The sequence below is a fragment of the Manihot esculenta genome, chromosome 4, assembly GCF_001659605.2.
Source record: "Manihot esculenta cultivar AM560-2 chromosome 4, M.esculenta_v8, whole genome shotgun sequence".
In the NCBI taxonomy this organism is placed as follows: domain Eukaryota; kingdom Viridiplantae; phylum Streptophyta; class Magnoliopsida; order Malpighiales; family Euphorbiaceae; genus Manihot; species Manihot esculenta.
In genome coordinates, this window is record NC_035164.2 from 31,321,563 (window position 1) to 31,341,799 (window position 20,237).

At 43.7% G+C, this 20,237-nt stretch overlaps 2 protein-coding genes across 3 annotated transcripts; both read right to left on the bottom strand.

Moving 5' to 3' along the window:
- Positions 1–14,718: 14,718 nt before the first annotated feature.
- LOC110614153 lies at positions 14,719–15,923 on the bottom strand. 2 transcript variants are annotated; one of them, XM_021755646.2, is made up of 3 exons: positions 15,501–15,923; positions 15,114–15,343; positions 14,719–14,981 (listed from the first exon to the last, which is right to left on the bottom strand). In XM_021755646.2, the coding sequence occupies exons 1-3, from the start codon at positions 15,535–15,537 to the stop codon at positions 14,829–14,831; spliced, it is 420 nt and encodes a 139-aa protein (XP_021611338.1). In that variant the 5' UTR covers positions 15,538–15,923; the 3' UTR covers positions 14,719–14,828. The 2 variants fall into 2 exon arrangements, with proteins under 2 accessions (XP_021611338.1, XP_021611337.1); XM_021755645.2 differs by having other exon boundaries at positions 14,719–15,343.
- Positions 15,924–16,074: 151 nt separating this feature from the next.
- LOC110614155 (calcineurin subunit B) lies at positions 16,075–20,109 on the bottom strand. The gene is made up of 7 exons (XM_021755647.2): positions 19,826–20,109; positions 19,300–19,386; positions 18,876–19,000; positions 18,682–18,778; positions 17,713–17,822; positions 17,185–17,259; positions 16,075–16,396 (listed from the first exon to the last, which is right to left on the bottom strand). Exons 2-7 carry the CDS (start codon positions 19,367–19,369, stop codon positions 16,346–16,348), a joined length of 528 nt encoding a protein of 175 aa, XP_021611339.1. The 5' UTR covers positions 19,370–19,386; positions 19,826–20,109; the 3' UTR covers positions 16,075–16,345.
- Between the last annotated feature and the right edge of the window lie 128 nt (positions 20,110–20,237).

The window sequence follows — 20,237 nt, forward strand, 5'->3', positions numbered from 1 at the left end:
TTCTCTACTGATTCTGCTCGAATTGAGGGGGCCTGCTAGCGTATTAGAGTTGTATTATGATTGAGTTATTATTTCCTAGTTAGAATTGCTAGCGTATTAGAGTTGTATTATGATTGAGTTATTATTTCCTAGTTAGAATTGTATTCTTGTTATACTTGGTATTCACGTGTACATGTATCCTATAAATACTCTTGTGAATAATATGAGAAGCAAGTTAGTTTTGCTGTAAACCTATTCTCTCTATAGTTTCCACCAAAGAGATGAAAAGAGCCAATTGGACGGTGCTTCTGATTAATTGTCTTTTTTTTTTTTTAAATTATTGTTTAATTAATCTGATTCATATTAAAAAATACAAAAAAGAAAAAAAAATTACGTGTCGTGCATGTAGAGTACGTTGGCCCAATATGGTAACAGGTACAGATTTCTATACTGACGTGTAAATAAAAATATAATTAAATTGAAGTTGACGGATTAATATAAAAATGTGCCCAACTTTTACAGTAATTATGGATTATGACTTGATGATCTGAGATCCAATAGAATAGGGTTTTACAAGGGTTTTTGTATTGAATCATAACGCTTAAACATTATGAGGAGGGGACTCCACTTTTATCCATTTCGTCTTGCTTGCTGGTGACGTGTAAAGGTCTCTCTAGGATTGGGCCACGCGTCTCTGCCATACAGATTCGGGCGTACGAGGGTATCAGGCGCCTGCCCCATGCGTAACGGCCTCTGATTCTCCCTGTGCGTACGTTCGAACGGATCTGCCAGACTGTCTGGTGAGTGTCATTCTGGATACTGGGTCGAGCCGAGAATTGGGCCAGAGAGGAGAGGGTCTGTTTTGTGCGGACTGAGTCAATCTGGGTGAGGAGGCTTAGTCGAGCCCGGCCTTGGAAGTTGGATGAGCCGAACCTGCTTTGGGTGCCAAGTACGTGGGCCTTTACTTTGTGGGCTTTAGGTTGTGGACGAGGCCCTGGACAGGGATGAAGGAATCCAGCGGTCATCAATTGCCCCTTCACCTTCTCGGTAGTTATTGCTCTGACTGCCGAGGGGGTGAATATCGAGAACCATTATGACCGCGTCTGTTCGCGTACAGATGCCTTCATAACTCCCTTTCATCTTTTTGTCATTCCTCATTTCTTGAATTCTATCTGCCTCTTTCCCTTTCTGGCCTTTCCTTACCTCTCAAATACTCTGCTCTTCTTTACTTTCTTGTCATTATTGCCTGGACGCGCTTCTTTTTCCTTTTCCATGAATATCTGTTAAAGATCCTGACATTGTGGTCTTGGAGTCTAGAGTTACTTTGCGCTAAGACTTCAGATTTCGAGTATATATCAGTGTGGACTCTTCTTCACTTCTAGGCCCTTTGTCGGAGAAAAGGAGTCTTTCCTTCCAGCGAGATTCTCTTGTTTTTTCCGCAAAGGATGTATTTGACGTTTTCTTCACACAGATTAAGGTGAGCCGGAGGCTTCATTGCTTTGCTGCCCCAGGGATTTGCTTTATCCTTGCTTTCTTTATTTTAACGAAAAATTATCCTGACTTCTCTGTTTGGAACTTTTTGCAGTACCTGAGATAAAGATGGATCAGTCCAAAACTCTTGAAAATCTAATATTACCTCGAGGGAGTCTGAATGTTGCTTCTGAGGTCCTTCTAGCAGGGCGGTTGGTGGGTGGAGTCATTCGGCAGGTCGTTGAAACTGTTTTACCCAGATCGTCTGGCTGGCTTCCCCCTTTGGTTGTTGTTCGGGCTCCAAAGAGGCTATGGGCTGCTGAGAGGTCTGTTTTGACTTTATCTTCCTTCAAGAAGGAAATTTCCCCGATGTCCATGTTGTCCGCTTTTGATATAAATGGAAGTGGCGAAAATGATCAATTTATTACCCCCTCTAGTGTGAAGTACCCGTATTATGAAAGGCTGAGATCTGCTGCACTCAGTCAAGCTTTCGGCGATGCCTTCGAATATATGCTCTGCGATATTCTTGAGGCTGTAACTCGAAGACTTATGTTTTTCATGCGCGACATCCGGACAGCATATAATATCTGAGCTTGTTCGAATGTACCGCGCATCACATTTGGGCAACCGAATGTTTGTCCATAGGGGAACAGTGAGAAATGCTTATGGGAATCAACTTGTTCAGTTCCCCTATAATAACGACGCAGGGTTCGGCCGACCTACTGAGCTCGTTTCCCGTATTCAAGAGTTCCTCTGTGTCGAAGACTAGGATAGTGATAGGTGATAGTGATGTAAACGTAGACGATGTATCTGGTCATGTAAATCCTCTAAGGATAGCTTTTTGTTCTGTAATGTGGGTATTTGTAACGTGCTGTAATGAAACTTTCATTTTTTCGTTCATATCCGAACTGTTCTTTATTATGCATGATTTTCTCTGATCCGTCCTGGAATCCATTTAGCCAGTCTGAGTTTTTAGTTTACTCTTTCCGAGCTGTACCGATCGACCTGCGAGCTTGCTTTCGGTTTACTTTGTCCAAGCGAGACTAATCCGACCTCCGAGCTCTGCTTTTAACCAAAGGGTTGAGCTTCTGATCCATAACTTTCACTTTTCTGTTTTCGAGCTGGACTATCCGACCTGTGAGCTCTGTCTGTGTTCAATGATCCGAGCTCTAAGTTTCCTTAGCTTTCGATTTTACTTTTTTCGAGCTGAACTGACCGACCTATGAGCTTTGCTTTTAATCAAAAAGGTTGAGCTTCTGACCCATAACTTTGTAAGATTCCGAGACGTCTTCATCACTTCGTTCTGGGCTCCTGGCCTTTACTTAATGGTGATCCTTCTTAGGTGATAGGCTGGTCTGACCTTTATCATGCTTCCCCCTGTTTGTCTCCTTGGGTCTTTCTATGACTTACTCTTTTTCCTTAGTTTTTACTGCCTGAGCGGTGATGATGTGCATTTTGTGTGTCAGGTCGTCCTGAGGGAGAGATTCGACTGGAGCTCGGTTTTGAGGTTTTGACAACTTGTTTGTCTTATGCGAATAACGTGCGGGCCTTCAGCTGATGGGCCATTGTCGTGGGCCGGGCCCTTTGTAGAGGTGGAGAAGCCCAGCGGTCATCTCCTTGCCCCTTTACCTTCTCGCCGGTTACTATCTAACCGTTGAGGGTAAACTTCGAGAGCAATTAATGATCGCGCCGCTCCAAGACAAAACTGCTTAGAACAACGTTTCATCTCATTATTGCCTTTCCCTTCGAATCTCCGTCTTCTGAAGAAACTCGCTCTCTTCCGCTCTCTGTTTTCCTGCAACTTCTTCTGTTTCTTCCATCTTATTGTGCTTTCAAGTATGCTTCTTTGCTCTTCTATGGAGGGTCCAAAGCTCCCCGATGTCGTTAACACTAGGTCGCATATTACTCCTTCCAACATAACTAAGCACATTTCCCAGAGGCTCTTAGATACTCCTCTGTATCTCATTCGAGCGCCATTTCAAAACGAAAGGATAGTCCTTCCTAATCCTCCTCCTCCTGGTTTGATTGATCCCCAAAGGGGTCGCTGTATAGTGTTCTTTCTCAAACAGAGGGATTTTGGTCTACCGTTTCCTTTCACCCCTTTCTTTATTGAGGTTTTTGATTACTTCGGGGTATCCCCTCGAATGTTATCCCCAAATTCGATTTTATTTCTGTCCTGTTTTGAGTCTATCTGCCTGAGTTGGGGTTTTACCCCCACAGCGTGTCTGTTTGTCACTTTTTTCCGTTTGGTTAGAGCGGTTCAGAATTTTTATTACTTTTCCCCCCGTAGTGGGTTGTCTCTTTTCACGGGCTACAAGGATTCCATAAAGGGATGGGTAGAGAATTTCCTTGTGGTAGAGCTGAAATTAGAGTCCGCCCGATCGTGGGAGGTGGATCTAAGTTGGGAGGAGGTCCATCCGGGTTGCAACGAGCTGCCCCAATTGAGCCTTATTGAGCAGGTGGGGTTGCTTCGACTGACTTCCGTTGAAAGGAAGTATGACGTCGAGAAGTGTATGTTCGTGTCCAATCTTAGGGATGTCCGGGACACGGGTATATTGTTCTGTCTAGCGATTCTGTTTCTTCTTTGCTCATGATATTAGAAAGTATACTGACTCTTTATAATTTCGTGTTTTTTGTAGCTTCTGAGGTTAAAATGGATGAACTCAAGCTCCCCAAGAATTTCGTCCTGTCTCGGGATAATATGCACGCGGTTTTCGACGCTTTTTCGGCTGGGCGTTCAGTGGCTGAGGCTGCTGCGGAGGTGGTTCAAGCTGTTTCCTCCAAAAAGGTTAGCCGACCTCCTGCCAAAGCGTCTTCTCGGGCTTCTAAACCAAGCTCGCGCGGCACCAAGTCATGTCGGCCATCTAGCCGCGGTGGATCGAGGTCAACTCTTAAGCCCGCTGAAGGGTCTAAATCTACTCCAGCTTCCTCGGAGGGTGTGAGGGAAACCTCCCTAGCCATTGTGGAGCAGACCCAAGTCGTTGAACAAGTGGAGTCGGGTCTTGTTCATTCTCCTGAAGGGGTGTCAGGGGGAAAATCTAAGTCCCCCGTTACTGAAGAGAAGGAGGCCTCTGGGACAGGGATGGAGATCATCCTCATAGAGGACCATGTCCCAGATGTTCCTATCCAAAATGCCCCTGCCTCTATGGGAACCGGGCCTGAGGATTCTGAAGGCATTCCACTAAAGACCGGGGATAAGCGCTCAGCCCCTTCCGGAACATCTTCCCCATCTCCTGCTCGGAAGAAATCCAGGGCTGCCACAGGTTCTTCTCCAGCTCTTCCTCCCATTGGGAAGGGGAAAGGTGTTTCTGCTACGCCTTTGTTGTCTTCTTCTGACAACGTTCTGAACGCGTCGGACATTACCTCTGAGTCTCCGGCCAGTGCTGTTGCGGAACTTCTTAGAGAGCGAATGTTCGGCGGAATTATCGAGGCCTCTGATTCGCGTCTTCTTGCCCTGACTGGTCTCTTAGCCAGTTTTACCAAGGAACAAGCGTCCTTTCGGTCTCGCTCTCGGGAGGAGCTCGGATCGACGATTAGGGAGATGCTTCTGATGGTAAATTACTTTTCCACTTCTCTTTTAGTTTGCTTTATTTCTTTCTCTTGACGATTGTTATTCTGTGCTAGGTGACGGGCCTCTTTATGGAGGTGGATGCTCGTGATTACTCCTTGCGGGAGTCTGTAGACCGTCAGATTGAAGAGGCACGTCTGGATGAAAATTTGTCTGCAACTAGTGATGCCAGGAGTAACCTTGCAGCGGCTCGGGAGCATACCCAGTCCCTCCAGGTAGAGTTGCACTCTGCGCTGGAGGTCATTAAAAAGGCTGAGGAGAAGGCGGCCGAGACAGCAGAGCACACCAAGTCTTTAGAAGCAGAGTTGTCTCATACTCGCAAGGTTATCAAGGAGTCTGATGAGAGAGCAGCTGCCGTGGAGGCTTGTTGTGCAGAGGTTTTAAAGCAGCTGTCCTCTATGACGGGGGCCCTTCGAGAGAGAGATGAGGCTGTGAGCCAGAAAACTGAGATCCAGCGTCGATATGAGGCCTTAAAGGCTGATTCTGAAGGACTGCAGGTTCACCTGGAGGAGGTGAAAGCTCAGAAGGAAGGGGCCCTAGCTTGGGTGGAGGTCCTTGAGCAGGAGTTGAGTACAAGCTCTGATCGTATCAGGGACCTGGCTTCGTCGGCTGAAGAGTTCAACCTTCGCCACCAACAGCTGAACCAAGAAGTCAGGACCTTGGAACGTAAGTGTTCAGCCCTGCTCAAGGTAGTAAAACATGTTGAAGACAGGGCTCAACTGGAGCGTGAGCAATGTATAGCGGAGTACCAGGAGTCTGATGAACTGAAGAGGAAAATCGAGCAGGCTTGTGAGGTTCACCTTCAGGACTACAAGGATTCTTCTGAATTGAAGCCGTTTGTAGCTGAGGCTTGTGAAGAACATCTTGATGAATATAAAGCTTCTGCTGAGATGGGGTCGGCTATTTTTAAGAAAGCCTTCTGTATGTACGTAACCGGTTACAATCGCGGTTTAAGGGAAGCTAGACACGCTCCTGATATTCCTTTGGAAAAGCTTCGTAAGCCCGAATTGGACTCGGATGGTGAGCAGGTGTTATATGGGGAAGATGACTTCCCTATGCCCAGAGGAGATTGTCGCGTCGTAGGCCGGCGGCCATCTGTGTCTTCTTCAGAAGAATCCGAGCCGGAGGGGGAGGACGAGGAAGTTCTTGGGTCAGAGGGAGATGACCCTAGTTCTGAGAAGGAGGACCCCCACCTAGGGTCAGAGATTGCTCCTATTGTTAATGTTGATAGGCCTGATCCAAAGGAGGCCGTGCTCCCTCCAGATGTAGTTGTAAATAAAGATAGTGTAGGCGAGGATGTTCTCACAGATGTGAGTCCTTTAAGGACTATTTTTCCTTCCTCCTCGTCCGAAAATAAACTATAACAGCTATTTTAATGAAACTTTGATTCCTTTTTTCTTGAACTATTCTTGTTCTTTATATTTATCTCTGCTTTTCATACTTGTAATATTTACACTACGTATTCTTATTCATAAGCTTTTTTCCCCCACTGAATCAGTCTTAAATTGTGAGCTCAGTTCTTGGCTAGTTATCTGAGAGATCAAATCTCATATCTTTTAATGGCGACTAGCATGTTTGTTTTTCTGTTTTTAGCCCTTTCTTCTAGGTTGTGACTTCGGATGTTTGTTCTAGACAAACTGATTTGGGCTTTGAGTATTTATCTCCCTGCTGGTTTCTTCGTTTATGAGCCTTTTTATAGAGGGAGCTCGGCTTTTCGTTCGGCCTTTATACTTCGAGCGTTAGGGTACAGGACTATCCGAACTGGGGCTCGGCCTTTTCTTCTTACCCAGGCTTTAAGTGTTAGCAGTCATTTTGAGGTCGGCGTTTTTTAGCTGTTATGCCCCAAACCACTTCAGGAGGTCAGAATCTGATTTTTGTTCTTTCATATGATATGAGAAATTTTTACTTCGGGAGGTTTTTTGGGACCTTCACCGACCGTTCTTGTTTTGTTTTTCCGGGAGTTCTTTGTGTTTCTGGGACGACCTCGGGGCCTTGCCGGCTGTTTTTGTTCCAGGAGATCTTAAGGGATCCTGGTCTGCTTTGTTCCGGGGTGACCTCGGGGCCCCGCCGGTTGTTTTTGCGCCAGGAGATCTTACGGGATCCTGTTTATTTTTGTATTTTCGGGACGACCTCGGGGCCTCCCCGGTTGCTTTTGCGCCAGGAGATCTTACGGGATCCTGGTTATTTTTGTATTTCCGGGACGACCTCGGGGCCTCGCCGGTTGCTTTTGTGCCAGGAGATCTTACGGGATCCTGATTATTTTTGTATTTTCGGGACGACCTCGGGGCCTCGCTGGTTGCTTTTTGCGCCAGGAGATCTTACGGGATCCTGTTTATTTTTGTATTTCCGGGACGACCTCGGGGCCTCGCCGGTTGCTTTTGCGCCAGGAGATCTTACGGGATCCTGGTTATTTTTGTATTTCCGGGACGACCTCGGGGCCTCGCCGGTTGCTTTTGTGCCAGGAGATCTTACAGGATCCTGGTTATTTTTGTATTTCCGGAACGACCTCGGGGCCTCGCCGGTTGCTTTTTGCGCCAGGAGATCTTACGGGATCCTGGTTATTTTTGTTCCGGGGTGACCTCGGGGCCCCGCCGGTTGCTTTTGCGCCAGGAGATCTTACGGGATCCTGGTTATTTTTGTTCCGGGGTGACCTCGGGGCCCCGCCGGTTGCTTTTTGCGCCAGGAGATCTTACGGGATCCTGGTTATTTTTATTCCGGGGTGACCTCGGGGCCCCGCCGGTTGCTTTTGCGCTAGGAGATCTTACGGGATCCTGGTTATTTTTGTATTTCCGGGACAACCTCGGGGCCTCGCCGGTTGCTTTTTGCGCCAGGAGATCTTACGGGATCCTGGTTATTTTTGTACCTTCTTGAGGTTTTGCACAATATTCAGGCACATTGGCCTTACTATCGCTTCGTCATCTCAGCTGGTTTTGTGTCTGACTGAGGTCTTGTTTTTCAAGGGGTCTCTCTGAGCCATATTCGTTCTTTTTCACGGAGGAGTGTTATTCACAAAGATAATCACATTGTATAAACAATTTTATTCACTCATGTGTATCAGAATACAATGTTTTTTCTTTACAAATATATTTAAGGGAAATACCTCTTTAAGTGCTGGATGTTCCAAGCGTGGGGCTCAGGGTTTCCTTGCATATCTTCGATCCGGTATACCCCTGGCTTGACCACTTTTGTCACCCTGAATGGACCTTCCCAAGTCGGTGCTAACTTGCCCGCGGCCGCTCTTTTCCCTGTAGCTTCTAGGTTTCTTAAGGCCAGGTCTCCCACTTTCAAGCTTCTCTCTCTAACCTTTTGGTTGTAATATCGTGCTGCCCGTTGTTGATAAGCAGCAGTTCGGATTTGGGCTTCTTCCCTAACTTCTTCAAGAGCATCTAGGTTGCTTCTTAACTTGTCCCCATTAGTGTCTTCACTAACGAATTGGACTCGGTGAGTGGGAATCTGCAACTCGACTGGGACTACGGCCTCCGTGCCATAAGCAAGTGCAAAGGGTGTTTCTTTAGTGGGTGCTCTGGGAGTGGTTCGGAGTGCCCACAGGATACTGTTGAGTTCTTCAGCCCAATTCTCCTTTGCGCCATCTAGCCGTTTCTTTAACCCTTGGAGGATAGCTCTGTTAGTGACTTCTGTTTGGCCATTGGTTTGAGGATGGGCCACAGAGGAGAATTTGTGCCATATGCCCATGTTCGTCGTGAAGGCTCTGAAGGTATTGCAGTCAAATTGTCTGCCATTGTCTGAGATAAGCACTCTAGGTATGCCGAATCTACTGATGATATGCCCCCACACGAAATCTATCATCTTGCGAGCTGTGATTGTGGCTATCGCTTCTGCCTCTGGCCATTTTGAAAAGTATTCTACAGCCACCACTACGAATTTCCTTTGCCCCGTGGTCTTGGGGAACGGTCCCAGGATATCGATTCCCCATTGTGAGAAAGGCCATGGACTGGATATGCTTGCTTGAGGAGTGGCAGGGGTTCTGATGGCATTAGCAAATCTCTGACATACGTCGCACTTCCGGACAAACTCTTCTGCTTCTTTTTTAACAGTGGGCCAATAGTATCCTTGCCTGAATACTTTGTTGGCCAATGTTCCTGCTCCCTCGTGGGCTCCACACAGGCCTTTATGTATCTCTTCCATTACCTTTGTAGCCTCTTCCAGGCTCACACATCGGAGCCATGGACTGGATTTTCCTTTTCTGTATAAGGTCCCCCTTATTGCTTGGTAGTTAGCGGCATGAGTTGCTATCTTTCTGGGTTCATCTTTATCTTCGGGGAGCTCGCCCTTTTCCAAGTATCTCAGGTATGGGGTCATCCAAGTTGGGCTTTGATCTACCTGCAATATCGTGTTAGTTTTATTAAAAGCAGGTGTATGGACCTGTTGTATGTACACTTCATCGGGAAGCTGTTCCAGTTCTTCTTTGGATAATCGGCTGAGCAGATCTGCTTCCTCATTTTCCTCTCGGGGTATTCTTTGAAACCTGATGGTTACTCCTCGACCCATGAGCTCGGCTTCCAAAGTTTTTACTTTATCAAGGTAGTTCTGCATGATGGGGTCTCTAGCCTGATATACTCCCGTCACCTGGTTGATCACTAGCTGAGAGTCGCTATTCACCTCGAGGTCGGTTACCCCTACCTCCAAAGCTACCAACATTCCATTCACCAGGGCTTCATATTCTGCTACATTATTCGAGGCTTTGAACTCTAGACGTAGGGCGTAACACACCTTAAACTCCTCTGGCCCCTTGAGCATTATTCCGGCACCATTGCCCTCAGTGCTTGATGCTCCGTCTACATACAGCTTCCAGTTAAATTCTGGATGAGGCTCCCCCTCACATTGCTGTCTTGCTGTCCCTGAGGATGATCCTCCCTGCACCTCGTTGAATGAGCACTCTGCTATGAAGTCAGCCAAAGCTTGGGATTTTATAGCTGTCCTGGGTCGATATTCTAGACAGTAAGGGCTGATCTCGACGGACCAAGCCAACATCCGACCTGAAGTTTCCGGCCTGCGTAGAATCTTCTTTAAGGGTTGGTCTGTCATCACAACTCCTTGGTGGCCCTCCAAGTAAACCTTGAATTTCCGAACTGCTAGCAATAGGGCGTAAGCCATTTTTTCAATGTTTGAGTATCTGACCTCGGTATCTCTGAGTACTTTGCTGACGTAAAAGACGGGTTTCTGCTCCCCCTCTTCCACCCTTACTAATACTGCGCTGACTGCTTGTTCTGAGGCCGCCAAGTATATCAGGAGTTCCTCTCCTTTTACAGGGCTGCTGAGTACATGGGGCGAGCTAAGATATTTCTTAAGCTCTGCGAAGGCTTTTTTGCAATCTTCCGTCCACTCGAAGTTCGGGACTTTCCTCAACTTTTGGAAGAACGGCAAGCACTTTTCTGCCGATCTTGACATGAATCGGTTGAGCGCCACTACTCTCCCAGTTAGTCTCTGGACGTCCCTTACGCAGGTTGGCTCTGGCATATTCAATATGGCTTCCACCTTCTCCGGATTAGGCTCAATGCCTTTTCCGCTTACCATGAATCCCAGGAATTTTCCTACTCGAATAAAGAAAGCGCACTTTGCTGGGTTCAACTTCATTCTGTACTGGTTTAATACCCCGAATACTTCCCTCAAGTCTGTCATGTGCTGCTGGAAGTTTGGGCTTTTGACCACCATATCATCTACATAGACTTCTACATTCCTGCCAATTTGATTTTTGAAGATTTTATTCATCAGTCTTTGGTACGTTGCCCCGGCATTCCTCAATCCGAATGGCATAGCTCTGTAGCAATAAGTCCCATCTTCAGTTATAAACGAGGTCTTTTCCTCATCCGACCTTTCCATTGGGATTTGATGATAACCAGACATAGCATCCAAAGAAGACATATAATCAAAACCGGCCGTAGAGTCGACCATTTTATTAATGTCAGGAAGTGGATAACAATCCTTAGGGCAGGCCTTATTTAGGTCAGTAAAATCTATGCACATCCTATATTTGCCATTGGCTTTTTTGACTAATACAGGATTTGCCAACCACTGTGGGTACATAACCTCCCTAATAAAACCTGCCTCCTCAAGTTTCTGCACCTCTTCCCTGGTGGCCTGCTGCTTCTCTCTTCCTACCACTCTCTTCTTCTGTTTTACTGGCTTGGCTTCGGGGAGTACATTCAGCTTGTGTGTCATCACCGTGGGGTCAATTCCAGGCATGTCGGAGGGCTTCCAGGCGAAACTAGACGCATGACCTCGGATCAGGGCCATGACTTCAGCTTTTTGTTCTTTAGTGAGGCCGGCGTTGAGACTAAAGACCTTTTCTACCTCTGCTTCTGATAAAGGGAAGGTCTCCAGCTCCCCCACTGGTTCTGTCCTGGCCTCCGTCTTCTCATCCCGAACCTCTAGGACTTCCGAGTCAAGAGCCTCTCCAATGGAGCTTGGTTCTGCTACTGTGGCCAAATATACTGCTCTTGCCTCTTCCTGGCTGCCCCGGACTATTCCCACCCCTTCTTCTGTTGGAAATTTGAGCGCCAAATACCTGATACTGGTGACGGCTTCGAAATTGAACAGCGCAGGCCTCCCCAAGATCACATTATAGCTTAACGGAAGTTTGACCACTAAAAATACCTCGTGGTGAGTACGAGTTCTGGGTGCTTCACCCAAGGTGAGAGCCAGCTTCACCTTCCCTTCTACGACCACCGGTACTCCTCCGATCCCCTTGATTGGTGCTTGGTCTCGGACCAACTGTTCTTCCGGAATTCCCATCTGCTGAAAAACCCGGTATGGTATCAAGTTGACTTTGCTCCCATCATCCACTAAGACCTTCTTTACCCGATAATTGTGAATGACGGCTTCAATGACGAGCGCGTCATCATGGGGCATCTGAATACCCTGAGCATCTTCTGAAGAGAAGGTGATTGTCATGGGAGAGTGGTCAACGATGTCAACGATCTGCATGACCTCGGTGTTGCTGGTCTCTCCTTCCCGATTTCTCTTCTTCCCTCGGCGGCCCATCCGTCCTCCCGTTCCTCCAACAATCATGTTGATGGTCCCACTGGATCCATCGTTCATCGGTCCTGCTCCTGTTCTCCTCGACGCCTGAACCGCCGGGCTGGATTGAGGCCTTTGTCCCTCTGATTTCTTTACAAAATTCTTTAGGTGCCCCCTCTTTATCAACCTCTCGATCTCTACTATCAACTGGAAGCAGTTGTTGGTATCGTGGCCATGCGTCCGATGATATTGACAGTATTTTTCAGGATTCCGATGATCTGCTTCCGACTTCATAGGTTTGGGCCACTGGAGAAAATCCTTATCCTGGACAGCCATGAGCACCTCGGCTCTGGACGCATTTAATGGAGTCGGCTTTTCAGGGACCCAAAGGGGAGGCAACCTTGGCTCAAGGGCCCGTGGAGGGGGAGGCCTTTGATCCCTTCGCTCCCAGGCCTGCTTGTACGGCTCGGGCCTCCTGCCGTATTTCTTTTCGTGTTTCTCCGGCCTCCTTTCCTCTGAGGCTTTTTCTTTTCCTGCCATCCTTTTGGCAAATCGGCCTGTTACTAAGGCGTCATCCTGCCTTATATACTTCTCCGCTCTCTGCATCAGCTCGGCCAGGGATGTGGGAGGCTTCCTGCTCAAGGAACCGAAGAACTCGGCAGAGGTCGTTCCCTTCTGCATTGCCTCTACCGCCCTTCCTTCATCAAGATCGGGAATCTGCAAGGCCTCCGTATTGAAATGAGCGACATACTCTCTGAGTGATTCACCCTCTCTCTGCCTTACTGTCTCCAAGTAGCTCGTCTTCCTCTCCGCTGGCACTCCGGCTATGAATCGACTGATGAAGCGAATGGCTAGGTCTCCGAAACTCCTGATACTTCCGGCCTCAAGGCTGTTGAACCACGCCCGCGCTGGTCCCGAGAGCGTCGTTGGGAATACTTTACACATTAAGGCATCAGATAGAGTTTGCAACTCCATGAAGGTCTTATAGTTCATGACGTGCTCCCTCGGGTTACCAGTTCCATCATAAGCCGCCATTGATGGCATCATAAACTTCTTAGGGATAGTCTCTTGCTGCACCCACTTGGAGAAAGGGGAAGAAGTAGGCAAAGAGGTTTGGCTTTGGTCTTTCTTACCTAACTCAGCGAGGAGCTGTTCTCTCAGTTTCTTCAACTTTTGGTCCACCTTCTCGTCTTCTGGGCTGAGTTTTTTCTCCAGGTGGTACTCCTCCTCCTCTGCTTCAGTTCCCGTCCACCCGGTTATTTCGGCGGAATAGTTATCCACCTCCTCATTTTCTATCATCTCCCTCGCCCTCCTCCCATGGATTCGGGCCTCCGGTCCTTCCTCTTCGCCGGCTCTTCTTCCTCTTTCTTCAGTGTCGCGGCTGCTGGTTTGAAGACGGTCAGGTGCGGGTCGGGGGTCATTGGTCTGAGGTTCTTCTACAACTGGGAGTGTATTTGCTGGGGTGTTGAAGCCTCTCTGTTGTATGATCTGCCCCAACCAGTGGGCTGTGTTCTGTAACTGGAAAGCCATGTTATGAAGATCTTGGTTAGACAAGGTGACAGCGGGAGTATTCCCTGCCAAACTTGGCGAGGGATTAAGAGGAACAGGTGTTTGGTTGTTTAATGCCGTAGGACTAGAAAAGGAGAATTGTTGCCCCTCTTGGCCAGAGCTTAGGTCATTTGGGACGTTAAGGTTACTTTCTTGGTGATTAGCCATCGTGGATCTCAGTGGGTTTCCTTAAGAGTGAAAACTCCGGTGATGAAAAGATCTCCGTCGTTTCCCACAGACGGCGCCAATTGATGATCTGAGATCCAATAGAATAGGGTTTTACAAGGGTTTTTGTATTGAATCATAAAGCTTAAACATTCTGAGGAGGGGACTCCCCTTTTATCCATTTCGTCTTGCTTGCTGGTGACGTGTAAAGGTCTCTCCAGGATTGGGCCACGCGTCTCTGCCATACAGATTCGGGCGTACGAGGGTATCAGGCGCCTGCCCCATGCGTAACGGCCTCTGATTCTCCCTGCGCGTACGTTCGAACGGATCTGCCAGGCTGTCTGGTGAGTGTCATTCTGGATACTGGGTCGGGCCGAGAATTGAGCCAGAGAGGAGAGGGCCTGTTTTGTGCGGACTGAGTCAATCTGGGTGAGGAGGCTTGGTCGAGCCCGACCTTGGAAGTTGGATGAGCCGGACCTACTTTGGGTGCCAAGTACGTGGGCCTTTACTTTGTGGGCTTTAGATTGTGGACGAGGCCCTGGACCGGGATGAAGGAATCCAGCGGTCATCATGACTTATAATGTATGTTTTGATAACTCATCAACATCAATGGTGTTAGATTTATGCAAATAATAATTCAATTATTTTTTTAATGATATATGAATTAATTTATCACATTTATTTATTTATTTATTTTTTAAAATAAAGATCGGGAGAAAAACTACAACTTGAAATCTTTCAATTAAATCTCTGAGAGTGTCAGATTTATTTTTTTAAATAGTTTAATTTATAATATATTTTAATTTTTATAATAATTTCGTTTAAATAGTATGGAAATATATATCAGAAATTAATCTATTTCTTTTTAATTTGAAAGAATTAAACTATAATTTTTATGAGATAATCCACTGTTAATAAGTTTTAATTTATTAGTACCGAGTCATTTCCAACACTCAAATATTTTGAATTCTATCCTTATTAGAGCTATGAGCCTACCAGCTAGAAGGTGATAGAAACATTCAAGAATTGCTTAATATTAAGGAAAAAAAGTACAAGTACCTGACAAGGGTTGGCAATTAAAGATTCATGAAAATCTCTCTCCATACACTGGATTTTCAAGTTAAAGGCAACGGTATATAGTTTGGAACTGCTTGTATATCTCTTTCACCAATTTTTCCTTTTCTTCCACTTGTTCCAAAAACTCTTGCCTCATTATCTTGCTTTCTTCTTCAAGAAACTTCAATCGCTTGCTTAGTTGTTCGATTTCACTACCCTGCACAACTTGTTTGCCTTCGTCAGAATTAAGATAAACCTTACCTCTAGAAGAATTCTCTAGCGACATCTTTTCTACTCGATTCGAACTAGATGACCTTGACTGTGCTAACAGTTTTTTACTGTTTAGTACCTTATGCATGCCTTCTTCCTTTTCTTCAACTGCATCATCCGCTCCAAGCTTGCTGCTACCTGCATTACTCTTCAAATTCTTAGCAGCAGAAAGATTGTTTTTTGAGGAGTGCACATCCAACTCAAACAACGCAAATTGCATATTCTTCTGCTGCAGAATCTCCTTAAGTTTTTGCAAGGCATACAAAATTTCAGCACCAAGTCTGCTAGAACGTGGCCGTTCCATATTACCTATCAGGAAAGGCAATGAACTTTATAGAATATCAAAAGACTAACCATAGCATCTTCATGGAACAGTTACTATTTCTAAGATTGATTCACCAGGGCATTGGTGAAGCCAACAGTTTGGTCAGAGAACATGATTTTTTCAGTAAATATGGTTGCTTACCTGACACAACTGCAGTGCTGAAGGATAGAGAGAACATGTTTGGAGATTTTCCCTTTGCTCAGTGTTAAGGAGACTAAGGAATGACTTGGCGTCCAGAGCAATATCCAACTTATAAGATCTTGTCACACAGAAAGATTAAGACGAGCTTTTCATGGGAAATTGCCAGGCAGTTGCTAAGAGAACGTCTTGACTCTAAGAATATAACATCCGATTGATGCTGGTAGGTGATTGCAGTTAAAACAGATTAGCAATTTAAGAACTGTATTGTTATTATCAGTAACTATACTTCGGCTTCTTCCAAATTTTGGGGCCAACTCAGCTATATGCTTCGCCTTTAAGCAACTGGTAGTTGCAAGTACAAAATGAGCATTGGATTCATGAATCATTGTCATTTACCAATAAATCCTTCCCTTCCTCGTATCTCTGCTTTCTAGCATGGAAGAAGTGAGAGAGACATCTGAAAAATCACTGATGTGCATTCACCCAACATTCTAATCTCCCCAGTAATTGCACAAACTCACACATATCAATAAATGCAGGTGTTTAGAGATAAATTGGAGAATAAAGGAGGAGCTTGTGAACAGCTAAATCATACATCTGAAAGACTAAAAATTTCAGAATGAACAATATACAGATAAGCAGAACGTTTATACTAATACACAAATTGCTTCTTCTTTTTCCTTTTTCCTTTTCTTTTCAATTTGAGGTTATATATAAAGACAATAATACAGGTGTATGTTCTTTCAATTTGACTTTGAAGGGTTCGATAATAGGCACAATAGAAGGACTTTCTTTCTCGAAGCGCTTATCTCAAGTTGCAGGTATGAAAGGCTGTCTGGTTAGCTTCAGTCAACTGGAACTTCAACCTCCATTTTTAGGCCAGAATGTCCAAAAATCTGCCACATGAAAAGCAATAATCACAAACATATCAATAATTATATTCAAAAATCTGAACAGAAGGAAAAAGGTAGAAGCATGTAGCAAAGCCATTAAGCTTTCATTCATCTGAATTTTAATAATCCCTCAAAACCGGCACAAAGCTTAAACAACAGAAAATAGAAGATGCAATATTTTAAGGAAAAGGAAGACCTAAAGAAAAAATCCTAGTCAGTAATTTTGAGAATGCACAAAAGACAGCCGGCACGTTAACTCTTAAACAAATAACGTAAGTAATTGGTCGCATCAGAAGGCTGATATGTAAAAGGTCTGGGCCTTTTATATGCTATTTTCGCTTTATATAGAACTCTATGTATGTACTTGGTGGCTAGTAATCCAACAAACTGCTGCTAATAGATTTCAATTGCCTCGCAGATGTAAGAAACTGCAAATCTCTAATACGAAAATAGAATTTCTTAATCTCTTGTAATGTTAAACAAGATTACGCCCAGCAAACTCCATTTTTCCCGAATTATCCCATGATCCTTGAGCAAATAAAACCAGACAACAGTAACGTGCCTTTCCATTTCTTTATTGGGGGTTCTCATTTGTTCTCCATCACTTCACTTTGCAATCAGTTAAAGCCAATAGTTGACTGATTTAAGAAAAAAATGCTAATGTAGATGTAATGCTGTCTCTGTTCAAGTCTTTCTTTTACCACAGTTTATGATAATAATTTGCAACCAAAGTAAGGTTGTGTTGAAAAAAATTAAGTTGATGAAGAAAATATAAAAACGATGCAAAGCACCTTAATGAAGTCATTCAGCATCAAGTAAGATTCCCTGGTGTAACCTGCCTCCTTCAAAACTTGGCAAAGCGCTTTCTGCAATACAATAACACATCTCCAGTCAAATCTTATCAAAATAAATTTCAGCAACAATCCAGTGTGGCAATGCTTCAATAATAATCATTGTAATAAAAAACAACAAACTGAGGAATATTAAGGTATCGTGGAAAGTAGACGCAGAGGCTAAATTTCTGGTAGGTGACCTTAAAAGAACACCAATGCATGAGATTATTACTGTGTGGACAGATATGAATCAACGCTTTGCAAGGATAATAGTTCATCCCTTCTGACAATTAATTTTTATTATTCATGTGAAAATTCTCTTGCAAATAATATGGTAGTAAACATTCTTTCATAAATGAATCTCATCAAGTATTAACTTTCATGGAATGTGCTCAAGCTTAAAATTTATATCTTATTTTCTCTCAACCACTTTATACTGGTTGTAATAGAAGATTGCATAATGCAAGAAGAAGTTTTTGGTGATACCTCTCTTTGCTCATCAGACATGAAAGAACCAGACAAATCTTGCAGGACTTCTAATATGTCATTGAAAGATACTTTCCCATTACCATCAGTGTCGTATACCTTGAAAATAACTGAGGAAAAGAAATAGGAATCATGTCATTTGAACTTCTACATTCCACATACCATATTGTAGATATTCTCACTTAGCAGATATATAACGTAAGATATACAAGACTTTATGCCAGCTTTGGTAGTTTAGCTGCATAATTATTCACCATAAAAGAGCAACACAGGATGTAGAAGTTAAAGACATGCTATATATCCATCAATTCAATGTACTAGGTAAGCAGATTTTCAATCATTGACAGCACATTGTTCTTTTTTTTCATTACCATTTTCTAGGCATATTGTTCAAATTCACTCATTCAGCCTTTTCTTTTATCCGCTAAAGTGATAATTTTCTCCTGGAATGCTATGAATATTCAACAAACCATCAAACGTTCATCCACAACCTATATGCTAAAAGATTGCATTATCAGATTCATTGCATGTGGTTCACAAACTTAAAAAAATTCAAAATCACATGGATTTTTAAACTACTCATAGTATAATCATTACCATTCTCACCAATCTTGTGACTGTAACATATATTCCTTTTTCCCTGCTTATTTTAGTTTCTCTTTCTGTCCTGTACCTCTATTTAAGTAAAAAATTCTTTCAGTTCAGGATTCATCATGATGAGATTGAAAAATTTGAGCAAATTCAAATGCCACGTGAAACCTCTATTTCATCAAAACACATTTGAACCTAAAGGAACAATTAAACATGTGTAGTGACAAATTTCAGCATTGGTAATGTTCCAAGCAGAGCCCATAAGATGTCTCCATGTATTTTCTGCAACCCTCATGACATATAGAATCAAAGTATTTGAAAAAATTAGTAGGAACAAGCACTTGTAAATTCCATGTTGTCAAGGTCACCAATACTTACGTCCTACTTTTTGTTCCAAGCTTGCTTTAGCACTAAATGCAGATAAGAATGCCACAAAGTCCTTAAAGTTCAAACCATCCACCATTTTAAGTAGCCTCTGCATTAAGCCACAAATTCATGCTCTCAATTTATCATAAACTTGAATCATTCATAATGTGGATATAAAATTCAGGTTCTCAACCCAAAAAAACCACCTGGGAGAGTGGATTCATTGCAAACTCGGGCACTGACAAGAACTCATCAGCTGAGATAAATCCTTTTGCATTGCGATCAAGCTGGCAAAATCTTTTATACAAGGACACTATCTCTTGCTGGGAGACTGAGTTTGAAACCACAAAACCATGGAATTACAAACTCAAAACAAGATAGCAAGAAACAAAGGCAATAACATAGAACATGTCTTCTATGATTACTTTATTTTTAGTTTACTTTATTCTTTTCACCATTAGATTAGAGCTTGATGTTCTGAGATCTAAAAAGTAGGGTTTCCAGTGTGAGTGAAAGCTAACATCAGAGCTTATCAACTCAGCTGACGGTATTTATTGAAAAAATATGTACTTCTAAAAAAAAATTACGATAGAAACTCTCCACAAAGGGAAGAGGAAAAGGACAACTTACATAGATTATGACAGTGTCGTTGAACCTCTTCTATGTCATATTGAGTAAGCATAGACGAGGTATTCCCCATTGAACTTCGACACAACACTACAAATTTGAATTAAAAAAAAAAAAAGTAGAAGCCGTCAATGATTTGCCCAAAGACACCCATCAAAGAAAACATGAAATACAGAAAGCTTTCCGCAAAAAAAAATTGAATAGATACAGCAAATTTGAACAGATAGCTAATGTTTATAATTGATTCGAAATAGAAGAAGCAGCTCAATTTTCACTTCAAACAGTAATAATAACAATAAGAGCATAGCTAACCTTCGTTTAATTCCCTAAAAACAGCAGAATTGTAAAGAAGCTAAAAATTACTTCAATTATATATAATTGCAGAATTGTTAAATTCAGCTCAACTAAAATCCCCATTCAATTGCTTCAATACAGCTACTACTAGCAAGCTCAGCTTGAAAGCAGAGAAATTTTCATTACTTCTACATTCAAGCATAAATCAGAAGAATCCAAAAGGTATCAACTTTACCTTCCCTTTGAATACTTCTCTCGCGAACCAAACAGAAAGCTCAAGAGATAATAGAAATCAGGAGGAGAAACAAGAGACTCTAGAGGTGATCGAGAGATGAGTGGAGAGAGGATATGATGATTGTTGTTAAATATAAGAAGAAGAAAATTACTTTGTTACGATCGGAATCCGAAAGCAACAAAAGAAAAGTGGTCATTCGTTTTCCTTTCGACTAGGACGATGAAGTTAATGTCGATCCTCGAAATTCATCATCATTATCATTATCCTGTACGCCGCAGCACTATGAAGTTTCATGCACAGCTTTTCTTAACCTTTCGATTTGGCTTCATTTGAATTGTGCCTACTTTTTGTTTGATGGGCTTCCAGATTCCCTCGACTTCGGGCTTAAAAGTGTATGTGTTTCACATTACAG

What these genes read in the sequence shown, in the direction of transcription:
- LOC110614153 (XM_021755645.2), bottom strand. Translation starts at nt 15,537, where the DNA reads ATGTTCTCTCTATCCTTCAGCACTGCAGTTGTGTCAG. An exon ending in CAGCACTGCAGTTGTGTCAG is followed by an intron (nt 15,344 to 15,500) that starts GTAAGCAACCAT and finishes CTTTCCTGATAG; the next exon opens with GTAATATGGAACGGCCACGT.
- LOC110614155 (XM_021755647.2), bottom strand. Translation starts at nt 19,369, where the DNA reads ATGGGGAATACCTCGTCTATGCTTACTCAATATGACATAGAAGAGGTT. An exon ending in CAATGAATCCACTCTCCCAG is followed by an intron (nt 18,779 to 18,875) that starts GTGGTTTTTTTG and finishes GGCTTAATGCAG; the next exon opens with AGGCTACTTAAAATGGTGGA. An exon ending in CTTGGAACAAAAAGTAGGAC is followed by an intron (nt 17,823 to 18,681) that starts GTAAGTATTGGT and finishes TCTTTTCCTCAG; the next exon opens with TTATTTTCAAGGTATACGAC.